At 42.1% G+C, this 27,946-nt stretch overlaps 1 protein-coding gene across 14 annotated transcripts in view; it reads right to left on the reverse strand.

The window, feature by feature from the left end:
* Nucleotides 1–27,946, reverse strand: part of ULK4 (unc-51 like kinase 4) — a 509,803-nt gene that overhangs the window by 140,908 nt on the left and 340,949 nt on the right. For 10 of the 14 annotated variants that reach the window (XM_055558092.1, XM_055558086.1, XM_055558091.1 and 7 more), the window contains 2 exons: nt 25,719–25,885; nt 14,645–14,743 (listed from right to left, as the gene is read on the reverse strand). In XM_055558092.1, the coding sequence (XP_055414067.1) occupies nt 14,645–14,743; nt 25,719–25,885 (266 nt within the window). Of the gene's footprint in view, nt 1–11,527; nt 11,713–12,219; nt 12,577–14,644; nt 14,744–25,718; nt 25,886–27,946 lie in introns of those variants that run through there. The other 4 variants (XM_055558089.1, XM_055558097.1, XM_055558093.1 and 1 more) reach the window with 3 other exon arrangements.

Here is a 27,946-nt window from a genome sequence, read left to right on the forward strand (position 1 = left end):
GGGAAATGGGTAGCCTTTCTTTTAGTGAGAATGAAAACGGCAGTCTACCTTTTAAGGATGGCAATGTGGCAACACATATTAAAATTTTAAATTTACAGCCTTTTCAACTAGTATATTAGACAGGATTCTCCAGAGAAAGAGCCAACAGGAGATATAAAATTATGCAGAAAGAGATTTATTATGAAGGACTGGCTCCCATAATTATAGAGGCTGAAAAGTTCCATGGATTTGCCATCCAAGAGCTCGAAGCCCAGGAAAGCTGATGGTATAATTCTTATCCAAATCCAAAGGCCCTGAAAACCAGGGGAGCCAATGGAGCAAACTCTAGTCTGAGCCTGAAGACCCAGGATCCGGGAGTTCCAATGCATGATGGCAGCAGATGGACATCCCAGCTCAGACGCACAGCAAACGTGCCTTCCTCGGCCTTTGTGTTCTTTGCAGGCCATCAAACAGTTGAGTGAGGGCTATTTGCATCAATAAGGACAATCTGCTTTACTGAATTTACTGTTCAAATGCTAATCTCTTCCAGAAACACCCTCAAAGGCACACCAGAAACAATGTTTCACCTGCCCATAAATCAAGATTATCAAATAATTTTTTTTTAATTTTTCATTCATACTTTTTGGCATCATATATGTGAGGTTCCAGTATAAAAAACATATTATTATATTATTGTTTTACATTTTGGTACTTTATATTTTCCCAGTGTTAATGCTCAAAGTGTTTTGAACTTGATTTTTAAACAATTACTAGTACAGGAAAAATGAGGTTAGCTATCAAATATTCAATTTGTTTTTCTCTCAGTGATAAATTAAGAGAAACTGATAACTGGGTAACTCATTGAATTGTCTGTATTTGCAGTGTTTCTGCATGATGGATTTTGTAATTATCTTGGTCTCCACATTCCAAACAGCTTTGAGGTTTCATTTACATGAAATGTGAGTTTCCTATTTTTGCCTCAAGTGTATCTTTAATTATGAGCGAAACCACGCTTATTTCAAAAAAAAAAGTTATGAGCTGAAAACTTAACCCTTCAATTCACACTAACAGAAAAGAAAGACAGGAAAAGCTCAACAAAAGAGCTTATCCTCACATTTACTTCTCTGTAAAATGAGTGTTTGTCTACTGCACTTGAAAGTCTACAGTCCAACAGGCATGCTCGTGATGGCAGAATGATGACAGGAAGTGCAGTCTATATGGCAAGCCTTTAGTGCTGTCCCACTGTTGTTCCTGAAGATGGTTCAGTTCCAAGGATAGACAGACATTATGGAAACCTGACTACTAATGACCCTAGGGAATCCAATCAAAATGAAAATAAAAATAACGAATAGAAGGTACGCACACAGGCACACAATCCACAACAATACACATTCCTAAGAAGTATGCTAACAAGTTCAAATCAGTCAAGGCTGATGAGTCTCAATCTATTTTACCAGATCATGCAGACATGGCCCAAAAATAAGTCTAAAATGGTTAGGATTCAAGTGAGAATAAGTCCTAACTTTGAACTAAATACCAATACAATTACTTCCTGGCCCAAGTGATACCTTACAAGTAGGAACATGGAACTGCATACAACAAAGATTCCTTGAAAATATTTTTGGAAAAATATTACACCTTTTCTGCTACTGATACTAAGTATTTTTCATTCTCTCTTGAGTGAATTTTAGAATGATAGAAAGGGCCAGAAGAACTCCTCTGGTCCAATTACTGACTTGTAAGTGACAAATGGTCATTTCAACTCCCTGGTGAATCTTTCGCATAAACTAGATGAAATGGCTGTGCTGGGCCATCGTATAAGGACATGTTAGAGCCCGTCTGCCCAAAATGTCCCGCTTGGGAAGGGGGACCAGGGAGTCATGCTCTTTGACAGTAATTAGAGAGCAGGCCCAGGGGCTGCTGCCTGTGACATGTCTACTCAAAAGGGCATCAAGAATGGATTATTACTCAACTCTAAAAAAAGAATGAAATATTGCCATTTGTAGCAAACTGGATAGACCCAGAGCTCATCTTACTAGGTGAGGTAAGTCAGACAGATAAAGACAAATATCACCTGCTGTTGCTCATATGTGGAATCTAAGAAAAAGATACAAATGACCTTATTTACAAACCAGAAACAGATCCACAGACATAGAAAGCAAAGTTACAGTTAGCAAAGGGAAAAGAGGGCAGGGGGAGGGGATAAATTAGGAATCTGGAATTAACATGTACATAGTACTAAATAGACAAACAATAAGCACCTACTGTATAGCACAGGGAACTATACTCAATACTTTGTAACAACCTATAGATGAAAAGAATCTGAAAAAGGAATATATATATATGTATATATGAATCACTGTGCCGTACACCTGAAACTGATACAATGCTGTAAATCAACTGTACTGCAATAAAAAAGGAACAATATCTTTAAAAAGAATTAATTGATTAGCAAATCATGCCCCCCCCAAAAAACCTTTCTGTACATCAAAAAAAAAAAAAAATCTTCACCTGTTTTCTTCCTAAAATAAATCACTATTCTTATCATTCATGGATGCAACATAGGTGCCAAGACATGTAACTTACTGAGTCTCAAAGTAGAAGAACAACATTTTTAAATTCAAAATGAACTTTTATGCTCTGTTGAGACATACCTAGCTGCTTATTTTGGAGGACTGAAATACAGTTTATTATAGCAGTACAGGGTCAATTTATTGCCACAGGAAATCCAACCAAATTGCTCATCGCCTCCACAGAACAGAACAGTATGTTGACCTTTACTGGCAGAATTAAAGAGTGAATTCTGTTGTAACAGCTACTGTGAGAAACTTAAGAGTTGCAGAGCTGGTGAATATTTATGAAGTTTTCCTACTGAGCTGGCCACTGGCAGAGAGGATGGAGAGATACCTGCTTCTGAATCATCTAAGAAGCGTAACTCCAAGGTGGAGTTACCTGTCAGATCTGACTCAGATTTCAAATCCTAAATTTAGCAGGGATGTGGGGGGGGGGTGTGTGTGGAAACCTCACTGTTTACTAAAAATGATACAGTGCATTAGGAAAAACGCTCAAGATTCTGAAGCTAAAATTACACTCCAGGTACAATTCTCCATCTGATGGAGAGAATGTCAGCTATCTCGAGAGTGGAAAGAGCCAGACCAAGCAGCTCCCTTGCTGAACTTCCATGCCTCACACCCTACACTCTGAGCAGAGCAAGAAGACCCTTTGGTCCCCACTGGTGCAGTGTGACAGCTCCCTCCAAGGCCACCTTCTGGACACTCCTGAGTGGAGAATGCTTCCAAGGCCGAGGCTGAACATCTGCTGTTCTGTGCCCCCTCGGGAGGATCCTTGTCCCACCTCATTACACTAAACCTTTCTGTTTTATGACTCACACCCTAAACCAAAATTTTAATGAAAAAAAAATTCCAAGAAATACCCTGTTAAATCTTTGGTATAAATCATTTCACGCCAGTCAGAATGGCTGCGATCCAAAAGTCTACAAGCAATAAATGCTGGAGAGGGTGTGGAGAAAAGGGAACCCTCTTACACTGTTGGTGGGAATGCAAACTAGTATAGCCACTATGGAGAACAGTGTGGAGATTCCTTAAAAAACTGGAAATAGAACTGCCTTATGATTCAGCAATCCCACTGCTGGGCATACACTCTGAGGAAACCAGAATTGAAAGAGACACGTGTACCCCAATGTTCATTGCAGCACTGTTTATAATAGCCAGGACATGGAAGCAACCTAGATGTCCATCAGCAGATGAATGGATAAGAAAGCTGTGGTACATATACACAATGGAGTATTACTCAGCCATTAAAAAGAATACATGTGAATCAGTTCTAATGAGGTGGATGAAACTGGAGCCTATTATACAGAGTGAAGTAAGCCAGAAAGAAAAACACCAATACAGTATACTAACGCATATATATGGAATTTAGAAAGATGGTAACAATAACCCTGTGTATGAGACAGCAAAAGAGACACTGATGTATAGAACAGTCTTTTGGACTCTGTGTGAGAGGGAGAGGGTGGGATGATTTGGGAGAATGGCATTGAAACATGTATAATATATATGAAATGAGTCACCAGTCCAGGTTCAATGCACGATACTGGATGCTTGGGGCTGGTGCACTGGGACGACCCAGAGGGATGGTATGGGGAGGGAGGAGGGTTCAGGATGGGGAACACATGTGAACACATCTGACTACCTGTGGTGGATTCATTTCGATATTTGGCAAAACCAATACAATATTGTAAAGTTTAAAAATAAAATAAAATTTAAAAAAAATAAATCTTTGGTATAAATCACCCCACCCTCCCTTCTTTTGGTGTCCTTTATATACACATATGTACAGCATGACTTAAATCAGCTCTTATTACAATTTTGTTTCCTAACTAAGTTTTGGCACTTGTTATATCTTATCCATGTACTCCACAATTATTTATTGAGAGCTTGTGGGGGCCAAGCATTTTGAAAGTTGCTGGTAATAAAGCTGGGAAATGGACAAGTGACTTCTAGTCAAGACAGAGTGTGACTTCAAATTTTGCACCAACTGTATAACCACTGAAAGAAGAAAAAAAAAAATTAAGATACAGAAAAATATCTTTGTGGACCACAAATGAAACAAACACACAGAAGCTTGAGGTCCAAAAGCTGTTAGAAGCAGCAACTAGGAACACCAGTATAACTGGGGCCAGAACCCATGTGGGGCTAGGACAAAAGTCAGGCTCAGAATGTGAAGTGGAGGCTGGCGTTCCCTGTCCACCAGAGGAAGCTGAAATAGCTGTTCCAGCCTTGGGGCTTCCACGAATAAATGAAGCTGCTCTACTGAAAACAGCAGCAACAGAACCTATGCCAAACCCTCGACAGGCCCGGTGTCTAGATTTGTGATACATCCAGTATCACCATAATATGGGAATTAGGGGACCCGGAGCAGTCAAGGTAACCACAGCAAGCCATTCACACAGAGAAAAGGAACAGCAGCCTCATACAGCACAAATAACTTCTACTCTTCATGAGTCTGACTAGGAAGGAAGCCTAAAATGAAGACGACCACTGAACACAAAGACTACCAGAATTCACTCTGGAAGAAATGATAATAATAGAGTAACTTCAAAGGGACTTTATTTTTTAAAGCTTCCTTCAAGCATAATTAGCAGGCAAAAAAACTGTACATATTTATAACATATAGCAATCAAGATAAGAAACATATCCACAAACCTCAAAAGTATCTTTCCACCAATACATCACCATTTTGATTATAATAACTTCACGTACATCTTGACATGAGGTAGTGTTAAACCCTTCAACTTAATTTTCTTCCATAGTTGCCTTGGCTATACTAAGATTCTTTGTATTCCATGAACATTTTAGAACAAATTAAACAATTTCTACAATACCAATTCTCCTGAAAAAAATTCCCAGAAACACAAAATCTTCTAAGACTGAATCATGAAGAAGCAGAAAATTGAACAGAACTGTAACTAACAAGGAGACTGAATAGTATTAAGTCTCTGCAGACCACAGCAGAGCTGAGACACTACAGGAGGAAGTGGAGGCATACAAACAAGGCCGGCTCCTTGGCCACACAAAGTCAAAGTGCTAGTTGCTCAATCGTGTCTGACTCTGTGACCCATGAAACGTAGCCCACCAGGCTCCTCTGTCCATGGGATTTTCCAGGCAAGAATAATGGAGTGGGTTGCCATTCCCTCCTCCAGGGCATCTTCCTGACTCAGGGATTGAACCCGGCTTGCCTGCATTGCAGGCAGATTCATTACTGCCTGAGCCACCAGGGTCCTCAGCTATACCTCAAACACCAATTCAGCTACCCATGCCAGATGCCAACTGAGATAATGCCATTTTTTAAAAGTCTATTTTTCCTTTTATTTATTTATATTTTTGGCCACACCTTGCAGGATCTTAGTGTCCCAAACACTTCAGGGTTTCACTAATGGATTATGTCAAACATTTTAAAAAGAACTAATACTAATTCTTCTCAAACTTTTCCCAAAATTTGAAGAGAAGGGAACATCTAACATATTCCATGAGTCCAGCATTATCCTGAATCTAAATCCAGAAAAAGACATTATAAAAAATAGAACTACAGATGAATAACCCTGATGACCCCTGATGCAAAACTCTTCAACAAAACTCTGGAAAACCAAGCTCATCAGCATATTAAAAGTATCAAATGCCATGAACAAGTGGGCTTTACTCCTGGAATGCAAGGATGGTTCGGTATATGAAAATCAATCAAAATAATACACAGCAATATTACCCAAAGCAATCTACATATTTGATGCAATCCTTCTCAAAATCCCAATAAAGTTTTTTTGCAGAAATAGAAAACCCCATCCAAAAATCCATATGTAACTTCAAATGACCCAAAATAGCCAAAGCAATCTTGAAAAGAGAGAACATGGCTGGACTTCTAGATTTTGAAATTTACTCTACAATGATCATACACATGTGGTAACAGCATAAAGACTGACATACAGACCAACAAAGAGAGATCCCAGGAATAAACCCCCACATATGTAGTTAAATAATTTTTAACAAGGGTATGAAGACCATTTAATGGGAAAAAACAATCTTTTCAACAAATAGTTCTGAGAAAACTGGATATGCACATTCAAAAAGAATGAAGTTGGACCCTTATCTAACACCACACACAAAAATAAACTCAAAGTTAATGAAACACCTAAATGTAAGACCTAAAACTGTAAAATTCTGGGAAGAAACATAGGGAAAAAACCATGATACCAGATTTGGCAATGATTTCTTGGATATGACCCAAAACGTACAGGCAACAAATGAGAAATTAGGCAAATCATGAAAATTTATGAAGTTTTTAAAACTGTCCAGCAAAAGACATTATCAGCAGAGTAAAAAGGCAACCCACAGAATGTCATAAAGTATTTTCATAACATATTTGATAATGGATTAACATTCAGAATATACAGGGAGTTTCTAATACTCAACAAAAAAACAAACAACATAATTAAAAACTGGGCAAGTAACTTGATTAGAATTACCATAGGATCTAGTAATTTCATTTCTGGCTATAGTCAAAAAAGTTGGTGCAGAGTCTCCAAAAGATATTTGTACATCCATGTTCGCGGTAGCGTTATTCACAATAGCTAAAACTGGAAAGCCACCCAAGTGTGTCCAGCAATAGATGAATGAATAAGCAAAATGTGGCCTAGACATACAACAGAATATTATTCAGCCTTAAAAAGGGAGGAAATTCTGACGTATGTTAATACAGATGAACCTTGAGGATATTATGACAAAAGAAATAAGCCATTCACAAACTGGCAAGTGTTATATGACTCTACTTATATGAGGTGATTAGAATAGTCAAAATCACAGAGAGAAAACAGAACGGTGGTTGATAAGGGCTGTGAGGAGTGGGGATTGGACAGTTATTTAGTAGGTAGAATTTAAGTTTAAAAGATGAGAAGGATAACAGGTGTGATGACTGCACAACATTATGAATGTATTTAATACCAGTGAACTATGCACTTAAAATGATTATGCTATGCTATGCTAAGTTGCTTCAGTCGTGTCTGACTCTGTGCGACCCCATAGACGGCAGCCCACCAGGCTCCGTCGTCCCTGGGATTCTCCAGGCAAGAACACTGGAGTGGGATGCCATTTCCTTCTCCGGTGCATGAAAAGAGAAAAGTGAAAGTGAAGTCGCTCAGTCGTGTCCGACTCTTAGCGACCCCATGGACTGCAGCCTTCCAGGCTCCTCCATCCATGGGATTTTCCAGGCAAGAGTACTGGAGTGGGGAGGGTGAATTTTGCCCTTCTTCCTTGCCCCAAATAATGTAGTTAGTTATTCCCTCCACAGGCTCCATGGAACTGAGAAGTATAGCCCAGAATTTTCTGCATTGCACTGACTCAACATTCAAAAAACTGTATCATGGCATGCAGTCCCACCACTTAATGAAAGATAAGGGAAAAGTGGGAACGGTGATAGATTTTATTTTCTTGGGCTCCAAAATCACTGCAGACGATGACTGTAGCCATGAAATGAAAAGACACTTGCTCTTTGGAAGAAAACCTATGACAAACCTCTGCATACTAAGAAGCAGAGACATCACTTTGCCAACAAAGGTCTTTCTAGTCAAAGCTATGATTTTTCCAGTAATCATGTATGGATGTGAGAGTTGGACCATAAAGAAGGCTGCGTGCCAAAGAACTGATGCTTTCGAATTGTGATATTGGAGAAGACTCCTGAAAGTCCCCTGGACAGCAAGGAGATCAAACTAATCAATCCTAAAGGAAATCAACCCTAAATATTCATTGGAAGGGCTGATGTTGAAGCTGAAGCTCCAATGCTTTGGCCATCTCATAGGAAAAGACTCTGATTTGGGAAAGACTGAGGGCAAGGGAAGAGGATGACAGAGGATGAGATGGTTGGATGGCATCACTGATTCAATGGACATGAGTTTGAGCAGATTCCAGGAGAGAGTGAAGGACAGGAAAGCCTGGCATGCTGCAGTCCACAGGGTCGCAAAGAGTTGGGTACGACTCAGCAACTGCACAGCAACAACAACACTGTGTGATAAGCTGGCATGTTTGTGTACGCAATGGCCGCTCCTTGATCTTATGCAGGATGCTTATGAAGGGATGTTGAGCATCTTGTATATTATCAACTGCAGAGTATATGCTGGATCTCTGTAATTAAAAATTTTTTTGTCAGGAGGCTACAAGTTTACAAGAAGAACTGCCAGACATTTCACTAAAAAAAAAAAACGTTATCCAGCAAATATTTTAGGAGATCAATAGTGGAGATATCAGATGAGGACTGCAATCCTACCCAAGCGGCAGAGTCCGTGTCGCAGCAGATGAGAAAGGCATGGCTAATATGAAAAGTATAAGCCAGGCTAAAGACTGGCAACTTTGGCATATAATAAGGAAAAATTTAAGACCAGTTATCTCTTATAAATTTGAAAATACCTATGTTAATATAGGGAAAAGGAATCTGTAGCATATATTTTTAAATAGCAATTAATTACCTATTTACAAAATTCATCCTGGAAGTACAGCCTGACTTTTTATTTAAAAAAAAAAAAAATTTCAGGTCAAGCAATTACTTTGATTTATCTTTTCTTCAGGAGATACAGTCAAATTGTTACATCTCTGATTGGCCATATCTTATACTATAGTTACCAAATGAGGGTTCAAAGATCCCATTGAAATTATGCATTATGTAGAGAACTTAGAATATAGGTAAGCCTATGCATTTTTCTGGGAAGAGAGTCTAGAATCATCATATTCTCTAACCAGACTTAAAATCATTGTCTTATTCTCATAGTTCATTATGATTCCATAGGGTATAGTATAAGTATGGTTTGACAGGTTTCATATTCCCTGAAGGATAAGTATGCTTACATTCACAGGACCCTATCTGAAAAGAACCTCAAAAGCTAACAAGTTCATTCTCCTTCCTTTAGGCAAAATACCTCTACAATTACCCAAGTCCAATGACAACTAAAAGTGTGCTTATTTTTCCCTGTGGGAAAGCAATTCCAACACCTCATTCTGTAACTTATTACATTTTTTAACAACCATTGTAAAATTTATCTTTGGTCTGTACGTGCTCCAGTTGAGGCCCTCAATAGCTTTATGTCTGTTTTTCTTTACTTTATACATAGATATAAATGTGTATTATCTTTTCCAGAGAAGATAAATTGAATGTTTGCTGCAGGCTATTTTTAAAGCTAATGACTTCAGTGATAAATATGTATGTATACAAGAGTTCACATACCTTGGGTAAATGTTTGGCCAACGTACTAGAACCTAAGTGTGATTAAGTTACTAGTAATAAGAGTTCAGAGTTCCAAAGGCTGGTGAAAATATCTCAGAGGACACACTGCAGCAAGAAGGGACTGTATCAATTTACATTCCCACCAACAGTACAAAAGGGTTCCCTTTCCTCTTCATCCTCTCCAGCATTTATTGTTTATAAATTTTCAGATAATGGCCATTCAGACTGGTATGAGGTGACACCTGATTATAGTTTTGACTTGCAGTTCTCTAACAATGAGAGATGTTGAGTATATTTTCATGTGTTTGTTGGCCATCTGGTATGTCTTCTTTGGAGAAATGTCTCTTTAGGTCTTTGTCCATTTTTGGATATAGTTGTTTGTTTTTCTGATATTGAGCAGTATGGAGATCTCTCAAAAAGTAGGAATAAAACTACCATATAACCCAGCAATCCCACTACTAGGCATATGCCCTAAGAAAACCATAACTGAAAAAGACACATGTACCCCAATGGTCATTGCAGCACTATTTACAATAGCCAGGACATGGAAACGACCTAGATGTCCACTGAAAGTTGAATGGATAAAGAAGTAGTGGTATATATATACACACACATATATATACGTATATGTATGTATATATATATATGTAGGTATATATGTATACATGCTATGCTATGCTAAGTCACTTCAGTCATGTCCGACTCTGTGTGACCCCATAGACGGCAGCCCACCAGGCTTCCCCATCCCTGGGATTCTCCAGGCAAGGACACTGGAGTGGGTTGCCATTTCCTTCTCCAATGCATGAAAGTGAAAAGAGAAAGTGAAGTCGCTCAGTCGTGTCCGACTCTTAGCGACCCCATGGACTGCAGCCTTCCAGGCTCCTCCATCCATGGGATTTTCCAGGCAAGAGTACTGGAGTGGGGTGCCATTGCCTTTACCTATATTCGATGGAATATTTCTCAACCATAAAAAGGAATGAATTTGAATCAGTTGAACTGAGGTGCATGAACCTAAGACCTGTTACACACAGTGAAGTAAGAAAGAGAAAAACAAATATTGTATATTTAAGGCATATACATGGAATCTAAAAAGATGGTACCAATGAATCTATTTGCAGGGCAGAAGCAGAGACACAGATGTAGAGAATGGAATAGTGGACAAAGTTGGGGGAAGGAAAGGCTGGGAAGAACTCAGACAGTCGCACTGAAACATATACATCACCACGTGTAAAACAGATAGCTAGTGGGGAGTTGCTATATAAAACAGGGAGCTCGGCTTAGTGCTCTGTGAGGACCAAGGGGGTGTGATGGGGAGGGAAGAACGGAGGCTCAAATGAGAGAGGATGTATGTATACTTATGACTGATTCACGTGGCTGTATGGCAGAAACTGGTACAATATTGTAAAGCAATTATCCTCCAATTAAAAAAAATTTTTTTAATCTTAAAAAGCAAACAAATAAACAACAACACAAAAAGAAGGGGCTCTCCTGTTTTTTCTGGCAGCTGTACTGCTGGCCAGAAGTGTGAAATGTGATGGCATCTGACAGAGATCTGACCTCTCTCTGGGCCCACAGTATGGGCCCCTCTGTGGCCCCGTCCTAGCCTGGCCTGTGATCACAAATCCACTGTTCCCCCACACCCCCCACCCCCAGGGGTATCATGCACTCCAGGCTTTCCAGGGCACTGGCATCCCCACTTCCCCTGTCTATCCTCTTCTCTGAGTTTGTCTCCTGTGATCCTCCTACACACCCTCCAGGCCTCCCACCACCGTCAGAACCCTGCCTCCCCCCGTGCGTCTACCCACTGGCTACAATGCACCTGCAGTGTGAAGGGTTGCTTCCTGCTTGCCCAGGGACTGTTGACCAGCTCTGGCTGGGGCAACCCAGCAGATCTGTCCACTGTCCTGTGGGCTGTAGTCACACCATCTCCAGTGAGGTCTGATCCACAGCCTGCGGGGAGAAGTCAGTCAGTTCAGTCACTCAAGTCGTGTCCGACTCTTTGCAACCCCATGGACTGTAGCATGCTAGGCTTCCCTGTCCATCACCAACTCCCAGAGCTTGCTCAAACTCATGTCCATCAAGTTGGTGATGCCATCCAACCATTTCATCCTCTTTCATCCCCTTCTCCTCCTGTCCTCAATCTTTCCCAGCATCAGGGTCTTTTCCAGTTAGTCAGTTCTTCATATCAGGTGGCCAAAGTATTGGAGTTTCAGCTTCAGCATCAGTCCTTCCAATGAATATTCAGGACTGATCTCCTTTAGGATGGACTGGTTGAATCTCCTTGTAGTCCAAGGGACTCTCAAGAGTCTTCTTCAACACCACAGTTCAAAGGCATCAATTCTTCAGTGCTCAGCTTTCTTTATAGTCCAACTCTCACATCTATACATGACTACTGGAAAAAACCACAGCTTTGACCAGACAGACCTTTGTTGGGATTACTTTTTTTTTTTTTACTTTTATATTACTTTTTAATATACTGTCTAAGGAGCAAGCGTGTTTTAATTACATAGCTGCAGTCACCATCTGCAGTGATTTTGGAGCCCAAAAATATAAAGTCTCTCACTGTTTCCATTGTTTCCCCATCTATTTGCCATGAAGTGATGGGACCAGATGCCATGATCTTAGTTTTCTGAATGTTGAGTTTAAAGCCAAATTTTTCACTCTTGTCTTTAACGTTCATGAAGAGGCTCTTTAGTTCTTCGCTTTCTGCCATAAGGGTGGTGTCATCTGCATATCTGAGGTTATTGATATTTCTCCCGGCAATCTTGATTCCAGCTTGTGCTTCATCCAGCCTGTCATTTTGCATGATGTACTCTGCATATGAGTTAAATAAGCAGGGTGACAATATATAGCCTTGAAGTACTCCCTTCCCAATTTGGAACCAGTCTATTGTTCCATGTCCAGTTCTAACTGTTGCTTCTTGACCCTTCAAGTCTGTCCTTCCTTGGGTATTCTCCCTCAGCTTTTGAATAACTTATAGGGTTCTTTGTAAAACTTACATTTACTCTCAATTATTGTTTAATAAGTCTTTATATTGAAATTCTCCTGTTTAAATCACTATGTGTTTTTTGTCTTTTGGTGGGATCCAGAGAGATACAATCATAAGATCTTTGTGCTCATTAAGAATATTTGTTAACAGTGTATTTTTAATTGTTTTCATTTTTCCTTCTAGTGTAACTGTATTATGGTTAAAATATGTTGTCTATACAATTCCTACTTATTGATATTCTTCTGATATTTATTGATATTCTTTTAACCTAATGCATGGTAAAGTGCTTCCAGAAATTCGAAAAGGAGGTACAGTCTCAATTTTCAGATATGTTTCTATTAATCTTTTTAAAGTTTTCATATCCTCTATGCTGCTGCTGCTTAGTCACTTCAGTTGTGTCCGACTCTGTGCGACCCCATAGACGGCAGTCCACCAAGCTCCCCCGTCCCTGGGATTCTCCAGGCAAGAACACTGGAGTGGGTTGCCATTTCCTTCTCCAGTGCATGAAAGTGAAAAGTGAAAGCGAAGTCGCCCAGTCGCATCCGACTCTTCGCGACCCCATGGACTGCAGCCCACCAGGCTCCTCCATCCATGGGATTTTCCAGGCAAGAGTACTGGAGTGGGTTGCCATTGCCTTCTCCAAGAGATAGGTTAGATCTCTCACTACTGTGTTTTAAAAATATTTTTCCCTGTATGTTCTGGTTTTTCTCCCTTTTTAGAGTTCTATGCTCTGTATTTGACACAGAAAGTTCATAATTATATCTTCCTGTGCATTTTATTCTTTACCATTGTAGAGTGCTTCTCTTTGTCCTGATAAAGCTTCCTTTGCTTTGCATTAAACCCTACATCTAATTTAGGAAAACATTTAGAAAGAAAATACACAATAAGACAATAAAATTAAGACTAAAGATAAGCTTAAGAATAAATCTAGTTGGAATAAATTCAACTGTTAAAAGAAAGCAAATCTCAGAACGTGGGAAATGCCAAAATCCATCCATAAGAGACATATGTGAAAAAGAGAATCCTAGAAGTTTACCTGAAATAGATTCTTCATCTGCTTTGAGCTATTTTTATTGTTTAAATCTTATATGCTATTGATGTAAGTATTATCCTACAGATCACATATTGCATCAGTTATATTTAATGAGGATGTTCTGAATCTTTTATACATCCATAAAGACAGCATGATTTGGGTTAGCCTTCCCTCTGTTCACTGGAGCCCCATTTGTATTTCCAAAATATATAAAGAGCTCACACAACTCAATAACAAACAACAACCCAAGCAAAAAATGGGCAGAACACCTAAATACACATTTCTCCAAAGACATACAGATGGCCGAAAGGCACAAGAAAAGATGCTCAACATTGCTAATTATCAGGGAAATGCAAGTCAAACAGATAATGAGATTCATTTGCTCCAAACTCCAAGTCTCCATCAGGTTCTCTTCACATACTTTGTAGTCTTGTGCAGTCTCTTGTGTAATTTCACATATTTCCTTCTATTTCTATGGAGACAGCAGTGCTTCTGCATTTTAGGGGAATCCTGCACGCCAAGTAACTCTAATATGTCTTTCTGAAAGAGAACTGATCCCCACAATGGATTTCTTCTTCCTTCTTGGAATTCATTGATTTTTTTTTTTTAACCTCATACCCATGAAGAAGAATTTGAGACTCAGTCTTACTTAGATATCCACTTAAACGAATCATAAGTCACTGGGAGTTAAAGCAGAAATTTAGTATTTCTAGGCTAAACATTGTTCTAACATTTCTTTTGGTTCCAGTTTTGAAAGGAATCAAAATAGCAGAGAAACTCAAGACATCACGAGACTAACATAATCACTTCACCCTCAGCAACGGCCCAAGAGACGCACGAGCAGGTGCGTGAGCTCTTACCAGCGGGATGAGCAGGCTGACGAGGTCTATGAGAGGCTTGCCAAGCAGCAGCAGGTCTTCCGCGGCCTGAGTGCTCCCTCCTGAGCCAGATTTCTGTGCCTGAACAGGTAGAGGAGAGGGGAAGGGTCTTGGAGATTAGTCAGCTTGGCTACGGGAGACCAGTGAACACCTGATGGCGGCCGGGGAGGCCTCTAACCGCAGGCCCCCAGGAGAAGTGTCGTGCGGTCACCATGTGGCAAAGAGAGCACACGCTGCCACCAGCTCAGGCCACAGAGCGGTGTGGGTGATAAACCAACAGCAAGGGTGGCCACTGGCAGGATGATATTGATGTTGACAGACCCTGGGGGGCAAGCACTTTTTCTTCTGAACCATCCTGAGAGACAGTGAGGTCATCCCCATTTTTCAGGGGAGAAAATTGAAGTTCAGAGAGGTTGAGTAGTGTGTCTGAAGTCCCACAGATAATGGATGACTTAGCTGGAGGATGAATCCAGGCTAAATGACTCCAGATAACCCAAGCTCGCTTCTTCTGGGCACTTCTATGCACCTTTTATGATGCAAACCAAATCCATTCTACTGTGTTCTCCAACTCTATACGCACACATCTGCTTGAATAACATCTAAAATATTTATCGAACGAATAGGCTTTGGACTGGGGCTTCCCTGGTGACTCAGTAGGAAAGAATCCACCTGCAATGCAGGAGACGTGGCAGGAGCCACTGGTTTGATCCCTGGGCTGGGAAGATCCCCTGCAGAAGGAAATGGCAACCCACTCCAACATTCTGGCCTGGGAAATCCCATGGACAGAGGAACCTGGTGGGCTACAGTCCATGGGGTCGCAGAGCTGGACACAAATGAGTGATTAACAACATCAACAAGACTTTGGACTACTGCATGAAGAGGCTCAGATACGGGTCTACAGTGCCTAGGAAGAATGCAATGAAATAAGAATTGAGAAAGGAGTGGCTTTAAGCATGTCTTTTTCCAGGAGTTTTATATAAACTGTCTCATTCTAGAGGAGATTTCTATGAGAGATGAGTAATTTTAAACTGAGAAAAGTCACTGATTATTGTGTTTGCTATAGTATATACACTTTTCATTTGCATATACGCTCTCTGTTTTTAATTTTACTCAGAACAAAACTACTAGGTAATGACCTTTGCCAGAGCCTTTGGAGTAGGCTGCCCCACCTCAGGTCCAGAGTAATCTGGACCCTAGGGCCCCTCTCATAAATGTCAAGGCTCCTTCTGCCTCCAGGCCTATGGATGGAATCTGGGTTGCCTGCTTTCCTTGGTTCAAAAGGACATTATGGAAAATAAGACATCTGCCTTTTAACAGCTTACACTGCTCTACAGCCAAGGGGGATGACAGTAATCAGTAGCTCGGAGTTTTGTCCCACCTCTCCCCTAGCTCTATCTCAACCCCTGGCCTCTACCAGAAAGGTGGGACTTTCTCCCAGAAAACAGATTTGTAGCACTACCCTAGGTCTGAACCTTTGTGAGGCTTGGCTGTTGATCTTGCCTTCTGAAGCATGATGTAAGGCAGAATACTGACCTTTTCACATTAGCACATTAGCCTTTAGAGAAGACGACTGTCTCTTGGAAAAGATAAGGTAGTCCTGCGAGCCAGCACCTACACAGCAAAGGGCACCGTGCCACTGCTTCCTTTCCAAACACATGTAAGCAAGGAGACACGTCCACAAACACAAGCACACACTGTGGGACTCTTTCCACCCGGATGGCCAGTGGCCCTCCAGATCCCCCACAATCTACAGTCATTTCTTATTGTCACCAAGAAACATCCCAACCCTGCCTGCCGGTATTTGGGTACCAACTCCCTGCAGAGATACCAAGGGTTCCAGAAAGGGATTGCTACAGCTTTACACAGAGGGAGGAGCACATCAGGGATGCACCTGAAATTCATCTCTCCCAAGGTACAGGTCCACAGCAGAAGCTTTGTGTGCTAAGTGCATCACATGCGGGGAGCTGAGCAACAAACCCGAGGCCCAGCTAGCCTCTCTCAGGGTCTCTCTAGCTCCCCAACAGCACACACTCTCAGTCAGCCTTTCGATTCCCAGATCCATGGCCTTATGTGTGCATGTTACAGAGGGATCTATTTTTAATATTTATTTATATATTTGGCTATGCTGGGTCTTAGTTGTGGCATGTGGGACCTTTAGTTGCAGCATGTGAACGCTTGGTTGCGGCATGTGGGATCTACTTCCCTGACCAGGGATCGAATCCAGGCCCTTTTCATTGGGAGTGCAAAGTCTTAGCCATTGGACTACCAGGGAAGTCCCCAGAAGTCTAAGTCACTCAGTCATGTCCGACTCTTTGTGACGCCATGGACTATAGAATTCTCCACAGTCCATGGAATTCTCCAGGCCAGAATACTGCAGTGGTAGCCTTTCCCTTCTCCAGGACATCTTCCCAACCCAGGGATCAAACCCAGGTCTCCTGCACTGCAGGCAGATTTTTCACCTGCTGAGCCACAGGGAAGCCCAAGAATACTGGAGTGGGTAGCCCATCCCCTCTCCAGTGGGCCTTCTTGACCTAGGAATCAAACCAGGGTCTCCTGCATTGCAGGTGCATTCTTTACCAACTGAGCTATCAGGGATGCCCAGAGGGCTCTTTTAACAGCAAGAAGCACCCCGCCTCTGCCACGATGTCACTGCTGTTCTCCCTGTGCAGTGCTCTGCCTTTGCCTGTGGTCCCCCGACCCCTGCCCACAACTCACTGCTCCAGGCACTGCTGGGTGGCAACTGACCCCACTCCTGGCCATCCTGGGTTCTTGGTCCCCCCAGCTGTCACAGCCTGAACAAGAGGAGATGGCAAACTGAGCCAGGTGCTACCAGTAAAATCTACTGGATTTGGTGAAGGATTGGAGGAGGAATATGAAAAAGGGAAATTTTAAGAATAACTCCCAGGTTTCTAGTATGGCAGGATGAGAGTGGTGGGGCTTGCGAGCAGGAGGATGGTGTGGGAGGTGGATCCTGAGCTCTGCTTTGGACATGCTGAATTTGAGGGGACCATGGGACATTCTAGTAGTCCTGTTTAGGAAACTACTGGATATATTAAGAATAGATCTCAGATAAGATCCCTAGGTTGTAGATATGTAAAATGTGGGAATGACAACTTGTGAGCCATATGTAATATTAAATGGGAATATATTAATAGCATTACCTAAAATGAGATGAAGGGATTCAGCTAACTTATTGGCATTAAAAAAGGCCAGGGAGGATATAACCCTATTACATCTAACATTACTACATGAGTCTAGCACACAGCGGGCAAGTAAGAACCCACCTGCCGATGCAGGAGATGTAAGAGACATGGGTTTGACCCCTGGGTCGGGAAGATCCCCAGGAAGAGAAAATGGCAACCCACTCCAGTATTCTTGCCTGGAGAATTTCATGGACAGAGGAGCTTGGTGGGCTACAGTCCATGGTGTTGCAAAGAGTCAGACACAACTGAGCATTTGAGACACAACAAGGCATTTGTAGAGAACAAGAGACAGTCAGTTCTTCCGGCAATTGCTGTCTGATGTCCTAAGCAGGTTAAAATTAAGCATAACCAGCAGTGGTGTGGCCAGACCAACCCAAGTCAGACCTCAGTGTGCTTCCCAAACACCATCACTCACATGCTTGCCGTGCACAGATGATACAACTCAGTCCCAGGCTGTAGAACCTCGCAATTTCATTAAAAGAATGGCAGGCTTTACTATGGTAAACAGTATGGAGGTTCTTCAAAAAACTAGAGTTGCCGCATGATCCAGCAATCTCACTCCTAGACATATACCCAGACGAAACTATAGATACATGCATCCCTATGTTCACAGCAGCGCTGTTTACAATAGCCAAGACATGGAAGCAATCTAAGTGACCACCAACAGATGAATGGTTAAAGAAGATGTGGTACGTATATACCATGGAATACAATTCGGCCATAAAAATTGCCATTTGCAGCAACACGAATAGATCTAGAGATTACCATACTGAGTGAAGTCACCAAAAGAAAGATAAATACATGATATTGTTTATATTTGAAATATAAACTACAACACAGGTGAACCTAGCTATGAAACAGAAATAGAATCACGGACACAGAGAACAGACTGGTGGTTGCCATGGGGGAGGATGGGAGTGGTTATGGATCGGGAGTGTGGGATTAGCAGATGCAAACTATTACGTACAGAATGGATAAACAGCAAGGTCCTAGTGTATAGCACAGGGAACTATATTCAGCATCTAGGGATAAACCACAATGTAAAGGAATATATATAACTAAGTCACTGCTATACAGCAGAAATTAACACAGTCTTATAAATTAACTATACTTTAATTAAAAAAAAAAACCAATGGTAAGCTTTCCACTGCACTAAAGGCAGAATGTGGAAACTGCTACAGTGGACGTGGAAATAAAGCTGAGGTGGGACTGGGGAACGGTGACAGGACTTCATCGGTGGACGGTGGGGTGAGGTCTACAGGGGAGGACATGCACAGCGCGTGCTTCAGGTGCTGGCATCTGCTGGGGAAAGGCCTGGAGTGCTGAGGTGCGGGAGCCCCATGGAAAAGGCCAAGGTGACTGTTTGGTGGAGGTACAGGAAGCACAAAGGAATGGCAGGCGAGGCTGGAAAACCACCCTGGGGCTGATCGTTCAAGGCCTGGAGTGTCTTGCCAAGAAAATGATCTTGTGATGAGATGAAGAGATATCATCAGTTTTCAAAGGGAGGGAGACGCATGCTGAGGACCATGGGCTACAACAGACGAATCTCACTTGCATTCAACCATGAGACAGAAGAGGTCGCAAGAATACGAAGAACTGTACAAAAAAGGTTTTAATGACCCAGATAACCACGATGGGGTGGTCACTCACCTAGAGCCAGACATTCTGGAACGTGAAGTCAAGTGAGCCATAGGAAGCATTACTCTGAACAAAGCTAGTGGACATGATAGAATTCAGCTGAGCTATTTCAAATCCTAAAAGATGATGCTGTGAAAGTGCTATACTCGCAGTGCCTCAGCCACACTGGGTCTGCCCCCGCTCACGGTGCGTGTAGCCTCCCTGCCCACACTGCTCGGGCTCTAGGTTGTTCCGCCGGGAACAATCAGAGGCTGGCCCTGGGCTGACCTCCCAAGTCCAAGCCACTCAGGTTCAGGCACTCGGGTAGTCCTCAGAGGCGCAGACTCGGTTGGGCCTGCGTTTTGTGCTCTTCCCAGGTCCGAGCAGCTCAGGTGATGAGGTGTTGTTCTAACGCATATATATGGAATTTAGAAAGATGGTAACAATGACCCTGTGTATGAGACAGCAAAAGAGACACTGATGTATAGAACAGTCTTATGGACTCTGTGGGAGAGGGAGAGGGTGCGAAGATTTGGGAGAATGGCATTGAAACATGTAAAATATCATGTATGAAACGAGTTGCCAGTCCAGGTTCGATGCACGATACTGGATGCTTGGGGCTGGTGCACTGGGACGACCCAGAGGGATAGTATGGGGAGGGAGGAGGGAGGAGGGTTCAGGATGGGGAACACATATATACCTGTGGCGGATTCATTTTGATATTTGGCAAAATTAATACAAGTATGTAAAGTTTAAAAATAAAATAAAATTAAAAAAAAGAAAGTGCTATACTCAATATGCCAGAAAATTTGGAAAATTCAGCAGTGGCCGCCACAGGACTGGAAAAGGTCAGTTTTCATTCCAATCCCAAAGAAAGGCACCACCAAAGACTGTTCAAACTACTGTATAATTGCACTCATTTCACATGCTAGCAAGGTAATGCTCAAAATTCTTCAACCTAGGCTTCAACAGTATGTGAACCAAGAACTTCCAGATGTACAAGTTGGATTTAGAAAAGGCAGAGGAACCAGAGATCAAATTGCCAACATATGCTAGATCATAGAAAAACTCAAAAATATACAATTCCAGAAAAATAAATGATCCAATCAAAAATGGGCCATAGAACTAAACAGACATTTCTTCAAAGAAGAAAAAGCAAGGGAATTTTTTAAAAAGACATCTAACTCCCGTTCATTGACTACACTAAAGCTTTTGACAGGGTGGATCATAACAATCTGTGGAAAATCCTTAGAGATGGGAATTTACCAGACCACCTTACCTAGCTCCAGGACACAAATGTATGCAGGACAAGAAGTAACAATTAGAACTGGACATGGAACAAGGGACTGGTTCAAAATTGGGAAAGAAGTACATCAAGGCTATATAATATAGTCACTCTGCGTATTTAACTTTTATGTAGAATACATTATGCAAAATGTCGGGCTGGACGAATCCTAAGCTAGAATCAAGAATGCTGGGAGAAATATTAACAACCTCAGATATGTAGATACCACTCTAATGGCAGAAAGAAAAGAAGAACTAAAGAGCCTCTTGATGAGGGTGAAAGAGGAGAGTGAAAAGCTGGCTTAAAACTCAACACTAAAAAAGCTAAGATCATGGCATCCAGTCCCATCATTTCTTGACAAATAGATGGGGGATAAGTAGAAGCAGTGACAAATCTTATTTTCTTGAGTTTTCAAAATCACCGCAGACAGTGACTGCAGCCACAGAATTAAAAGATGCTTGGTCCTTGGAAGAAAAGCTATGACAAACCTAGACAGCATGTTAAAAAGAAGAGACATCACTTTGCCAACAAAAATTCATATAGTCAAAGCAATGGGTTTTTCCAGTAGTCATGTGCGAATGTGAGAGTTGAACCATAAAGAAGGCAGAGCACTGAAGAATTGAAGCTTTTGAATTGTGGTGCTGGAGAAGACTCTTGAGACGCCCTTGGACAGCAAAGATATCAAACCAGTTAATCCTAAAGGAAATCAACCTTAAATATTCATTGGAAGGACTGATGCTGAAGCTGAAGCTCCAATACTTTGGCCACGTAATGCAAAGAGCTGACTCACTGGAAATGACCCTGATACTGGGAAAGATTAAGGACAGGAAGAGAAGGGGGTGACAGAGGATGAGATGGTTGGATGGCATCACTGACTCAATAGACATGAGTTTGACCAAACTCCAGGAGATAATGAAGGACAGAGAAACCTGGTGTGCTGCCATTGATGTGGTTGCAAAGAGTTGGACACGACTTCAGTTGGTGACTGAACAACCAGACAGGGGCAAGCTCATGGGGAAAACAGCAGGGAGAAAGCCGTGGAGGAGTCGAACCGGCAACTTCAAGAGATACTGAAATAGAGGGACTTCCCTGGTGACCCAGTGGTTAAGACTCCATGCTTCCAATGCAGAGAGCATGGGTTTGATTCCTGGTCTGGAAGCTAAGATCCCACAAGCGGCACAGAATGAACAAAAATAAATAAAAATGACTTTCTTACAGAGAGAGAGATACTGAAATAGGGTAAAGCCCCCATCCCAACAGCCTTCACTTGAGTGTGCGATGAAGGAGGACTCAGGGGCCACATTTCAGTCTTAGGGCAACACTGACACATCTACTAATGGAAACCAGTTTAACCACCCGCCTCTCGAGTAATGCGTGAAGTTTCTCCCATCACTCCAGAAATGACAGACAAGGGCCAGACTGGGAAGTCAGGTGACCTGGATTTTGGTACTGAATATCTTCCTTCCTTAACCCCCAAACTTGGTGAGTTCCCTGCACCCCTGTTCCCTCTGCAGGACCCTGGACACGGTTCAAGGTGATGATTTGCTCCACTATCTGCATGCTGATGGTCTTACCAAAATGAACCTCCCTGACACTCAACAACCTTCCTCTCTTGATGCCTGTGCCAAGATCATGGGGGCCAAGCCCTGGGCTAGGCTCACAAATGCAAAATAAAACCATACATTAATACCTCATAAGCCTGCTAGGAGTTGGTTTACTCCATAAATACAAACTGAGTGCCTTCCCTAGTGTTGGGACACAGACATGAGAACATCACAGCCCCCACGAACCCTCTGTAAACAGGAAGGGGAGGTGAGTGTCTTCCCTCTTATTGCTATTAATAACATAGTGACCAATCATGGCTTACTTTCCCTGGGCCAAGTATATGTACTTTCAGTTCAGTTCAGTCGCTCAGTCATGTCCGACTCTTTGTGACCCCGTGGACTGCAGCATACCAGGCTTCCCTGTCCATCATCAACTCTCAGAGACTGCTCAAACTCATGTCCATCAAGTTGGTGATGCCATTCAACCATCTCATCCTCTGTTGTCCCCTTCTCCTCCTGTCTTCAGTTTTTCCCAGCATCAGGGTCTTTTCCAATGAATCAGTTCTTCACATCAGGTGGCCAAAGTATTGGAGTTTCAGCTTCAGCATCAGTTCTTCCAATGAATATTCAGGACTGATTTCCTTTAGGATGGACTGGTTGGATCTCCTTGCAGTCCAAGGGACTCTCAAGAGTCTTCTCTGACACCACACTTTAAAAGCATCAATCTTCAGCGCTCAACTTCTTTAGAGTCCAACTCTCACATCCATACATGACTACTGGAAAAACCAAAGCTTTGACTAGATGGACCTTTGTATGCAAAGTAACATCTCTGTTTTTTAATATGCTGTCTGGGTTGGTCATAGCTTTTCTTCCAAGAAGCAAGCGTCTTTTAATATCATGGCTGCAGTTACAATCTACAGTGAATTTGGAGCCCAAGAAAAAGAATTCTCTCACTATCACCATTGTTTCCTGCCTATTTGCCATGAAGTGAGGGGACTAGATACCATGATCTTAGTTTTTTGAATGTTGAGTTTTAAGCCAACTTTTTTACTCTCCTCTTTCACTTTCATCAAGAGGCTCTTTAGTTCTTCACTTTCTGCCTTAAGGGTGGTGTTGTCTGTGTATCTGAGGTTATTGATATTTCTCCTGGCAATAAATATGTCCTTTATATTTACATATCTTGTGTTCTCTCACTTAAGTCCCTTGCTGAGTAGTTGGTATCATGTCTGCTTTACAGATGAGGAAACTGACACTCAGATGAAATAACAAGCCCAGCAACTCACAGGTGAAAGTAGTGTGGCTGGGATCTGAATCCAAGGTATTCTCACCTGCAAAGCCCATGGGACACCCCACCCCACCCCACCCCACCCCGGTGAGCTGGGCACACATATTTGTCTCTGCTTCTGTATCTTTGGCATAGTACTCCTCAAGGCAAGTTGGGGGCAGAGTCTGGGCTCCTAAGAGACATTCTGACATCTCCCTCCCAACTCCTCACCTCCCCGGTACACATGCCTATTGTCATATCCTTCTCCTCCCTGAAAAGGAGACAGGTGCCTCAAAATCTAAACACTATTATCATTTTAAACACTGACAACAGTCAAGTTGTAGTTTTAAGAGGTTAGTGTTAAGAGTAGAAATGGGTTTTGAATGCAGAAGAATCCCATGTGTGGAGCATGTTTACAGATGGAAGAGGTGACTTATGCTTCAAAAGAACCTACAGCTCAGTATTGTAGAAGGATGTGTCTGTCTTTGATGCCAACTCCATTTCTTTACCCAATTCTTTTCCTAATTCAATTTCAAGGAGTCTACCACTTTCAGACAGATACCAGGTACCATGGAGATCAAAGTTGGTTGTCAAGGTCAAAAGCAATACATGGCAGCTATTACAGGGAAAGATTTAGAACAATGACAGCAATAAAACATTAGACTGGCGCTAAAAAAAAAAAAAAGAAAAAGAAACAGTGATGTATTGGTATACTAGCAAATTGAAAAAAGAAAATTAGAAAATAATTTGCATTAAGGAATTTTAAACACCCTTGAATGTCTACCTGATGACTTGAAATAAATGATTTCTATTGTTCTAGAATTAAAAAAAAATTTTTTTAATGTCTGATCCTTTTTATCCATAATACACAATCTCTTACAGATTGATACCATCAAAGTATTCTCTGAGAGACATCTACACCTTGAAGAATTACATAAAGCTACCACTGTGGAAACTGAAACAAGAAATGATGCTCTCTGATGAGACATTTATTAGAAAAAAGAGGGAAAACTAAGAGAAATCCATAATTCAGGATTCTGTGAGTACTTAGCCAAGCTTTACTGTTCATTTAGAGCAATTACAGATGAGCAAATAAAACAAGCAGGTATTTCAAAGGCCAATTTCACCTACCGGCTTTACAAGTCTGGGTTAAAACTTACTGACCATCATCTTTGCTGAGGGGCTCCTGGAATTATTTATTAAGCCACGTGAAACAAGTTAAATACTTCACCAGCTTCACTGTGGACAAAACACGCCATTTATCATAATGATGAGTAAGAGAGACTAAACCAGGGTTGAGGGACTCATTCTTGGCTCATGCTACTATGACTCTTGGCAAGGTATGAGAACGGTCTGCTTCCAACCTTAGCTTCTGCATCTATCCAGGCTGGTATGCTACCGTGACACACAGCACTTGCGACTTAACTGGGACTCCAAATACAACAATGAATTCCTATTGGCCATGTCCTAACATGTGACCTGAGTATCAGCTGATTCAGCTGGTTAGAGAAAGCATGAAAGGAGACAGGCATGTGGTGAGAGCTAACACTTGGCCCAGAAAGTACCTGATGAACTCATATGCCCTTCCTGTCTCAGACCACAGTGCCAGGTTACAGTCTGGGGCAACCCGACTTTTCCATGGCCACTAAATACACACCTCTAGTCCTCAAAAGCATCTTGCAATTTCACATTATTGGTCATAAGAGAAAGTAAGTGCGAGGTACATGCATGCACATGTGTGTCTATGCACATATATTCATATTACATGTATGTGCATGTGTGTGCATGCCTGATAACTCAATCCACTACTCCTCACTAGCTAACTCGTACTGCTGGAGGGGGTGGGAGCACCATCTCCGGACAGCCAAGACTGCATAGTGCGTGGCCAACCCCACAGTGAGAATGACCTCTTGAGTTGCTGGCAGTTCCCTAGTAAGTTCCCACTAAGTCTTGTCTTTGGCCCCTCCTGCTTTCTTTTCATATTCAAATTAGCTGTCTGACATTGGTCACCCAAAGATGACTGTCAAATCATATGCTCTTTTTCAAACTGAAAGACACATTAGAGGACGATGAGAGAAGAGAATGATGAGCATGTGGGACGTGGGGCAGGGTTGTTGGAAAGGCGGGGGAAGGGGTCCTCTACCTGCAGAGCCAGCCGCACGACCCCAGAGGTGTAGGTCAGCATGCCGTGCAGAATGTCCAGCAGGGAGAACAGCAAGGCGGCTGCAGTGTCGTTGTTGCTTTTGTTGTCCACATCCAAACACAGTGTGGCAGTCTCAGTGAACAGGCTGCAGACGTGACGGACCAGTCCTGAGAGTAAAACAGGAGAAGGGCAAAACTGTCATCATAGAACATAAGAATAACGTGCCACATGAAGCCAACAGAACAGGCACATGTATTCCATAAACTCTGAACAGTCCCTCAACTATATCTGTTGTAGACACACCTGGGAAAGGTTTTGAAAATGCAGGTCCCCACCCCCACTCCCAGAGAGACTGCCTAGGAGCCTGAGGCCTAGGAATATACTTGCTAAAAAGCACCCCAGGTGATTCTGATGGGAGGGTTCCCCAGATTACACTTTGAAAAACACTATCCTACATGGACAGGTTTCACAGGGACAGAAGAGTCGCTGACACTGGAAGAAAACGTGTTGGGTGTGAACATCCTGTCCCCAGGTTCTGTTTAAAGGCACAGTTCTTCATGGGATGGCTTGGTGACACAGGTGAAGCTGAGGATCTATCAGGATTGACAAATAACTGGGTCACCTCAAGAAGATAAAGCAAGGAAGTGCTTTTTTCCACATGCATTCTAAAAATTATGAAATGTAACATAATGATTTCAAGCCATGTGAAATTGAGAAATTGCCAGGTTCTATCATTTTGTCTCCGCAAACTTCGTATTTACTGTGTGGTTGGTCTTCATCAACTTTTAGTTTGATGTACTTGTTACAACAAATACATTTAAGCTGGTGTTCTGTATTGTTTTTGTTATGTAAAATTACACTTTGAATTCCCCAAATGATTCAGATGCAAAAGTGATGAAAAGACAACATGAAATGTCATAAATCGAAATGGTGAGGGGGTCCTTCCGTCTGAAGAGATCATCATCGTCTGAATGTTCTAGAAAAAGTGAATCTTCAAATATAACTATTCTATACAAGAAAACTGGGAAAAAAACAGGGTAAGGAAATATGACATGTGTTGTAAGCTGGACCTGCAATCCATTTATTTATTGGACGTGCCATCAATTATTGGACCTGCAATCCATTTGTCCCTACTTCTCAGATGATCAACTGGACGGAAGCGCTGCCAAGCACAGCCATCCAAGCTCTGCTATCTTTCCCAAACACTGCACACTGTCATTTCCAGTAAGCCAAGCTGGTTTTCCTAGACAAGTGAAAAGTAATTAGACTACAAAGCAATTAATTCTGTCACTAAAGACAGAAAGAAACCAAAATTACAGGGCATCAATCAAGGTTGTACTCCTTGTGGTAAAAACTGGCACAGTCACAAAGTTGAAAATAAATATATTTGAAGGGAAAGGAATCTGCTAATGAATTAATAGCAAAATTTCTCTACTGAAAGACAAGGTTTGATAGTACAAGTCATCAAAGACACGTGGTAAAGAAGAGCAATCGTTAAGACATGTGCATCACACTGGCAGGCATTCTCCAGTGAGTTACAAGGCATCGCTCAAGGGCATGCTATGAATCAGCTCTTGGTGTTTGTGAGCTGCAGGGAGAGTAGAAGGGCTTTAAAAAGAGGTTGCTGGGATGGGGTGGGGAGAAAGACTGGGGGTAAGGGATAGTTTGGGAGTTTGGGATGGATATGTACATGCTCCTATATTTAAAATGGATAACCAAGGAGGACCTACAGTGTAGCACAGGGAGCTCTGCTCAATGTTATGTGGCAGCCCGGATGGGAGGGGGGTTTTGGGGGAGAATGGATACATGTATATGTATGCCTGAGTCCCTTCATTATTCACCAGAAACTATCACACCAGTGTCTGTTAATCAGGACTACTCAAATACAAAATACAAAGGCTTTTTAAGAGAGTTCAGTTCATGGAGAAGGCAATGGCAAGCCACTCCAGTACTCTTGCCTGGAAAATCCCATGGATGGAGGAGCCTGGTAGGCTGCAGTCCATGGGGTCGCTACGAGTCGGACGCAGCTGAGCGACTTCTCTTTCACTTTTCACTTGCACGCAATGGAGAAGGAAATGGCAACCCACTCCAGTGTTCTTGCCTGGAGAATCCCAGGGACGGGGGAGCCTGGTGGGCTGCCGTCTATGGGGTCGCACAGAGTCGGACACGACTGATGCGACTTAGCAGCAGCAGCAGCAGGAGTATTTATACCAGAGAAATCTGCAATT

This window comes from Bubalus kerabau, chromosome 20 (genome assembly GCF_029407905.1).
Source record: "Bubalus kerabau isolate K-KA32 ecotype Philippines breed swamp buffalo chromosome 20, PCC_UOA_SB_1v2, whole genome shotgun sequence".
Lineage (NCBI taxonomy): Eukaryota > Metazoa > Chordata > Mammalia > Artiodactyla > Bovidae > Bubalus > Bubalus kerabau.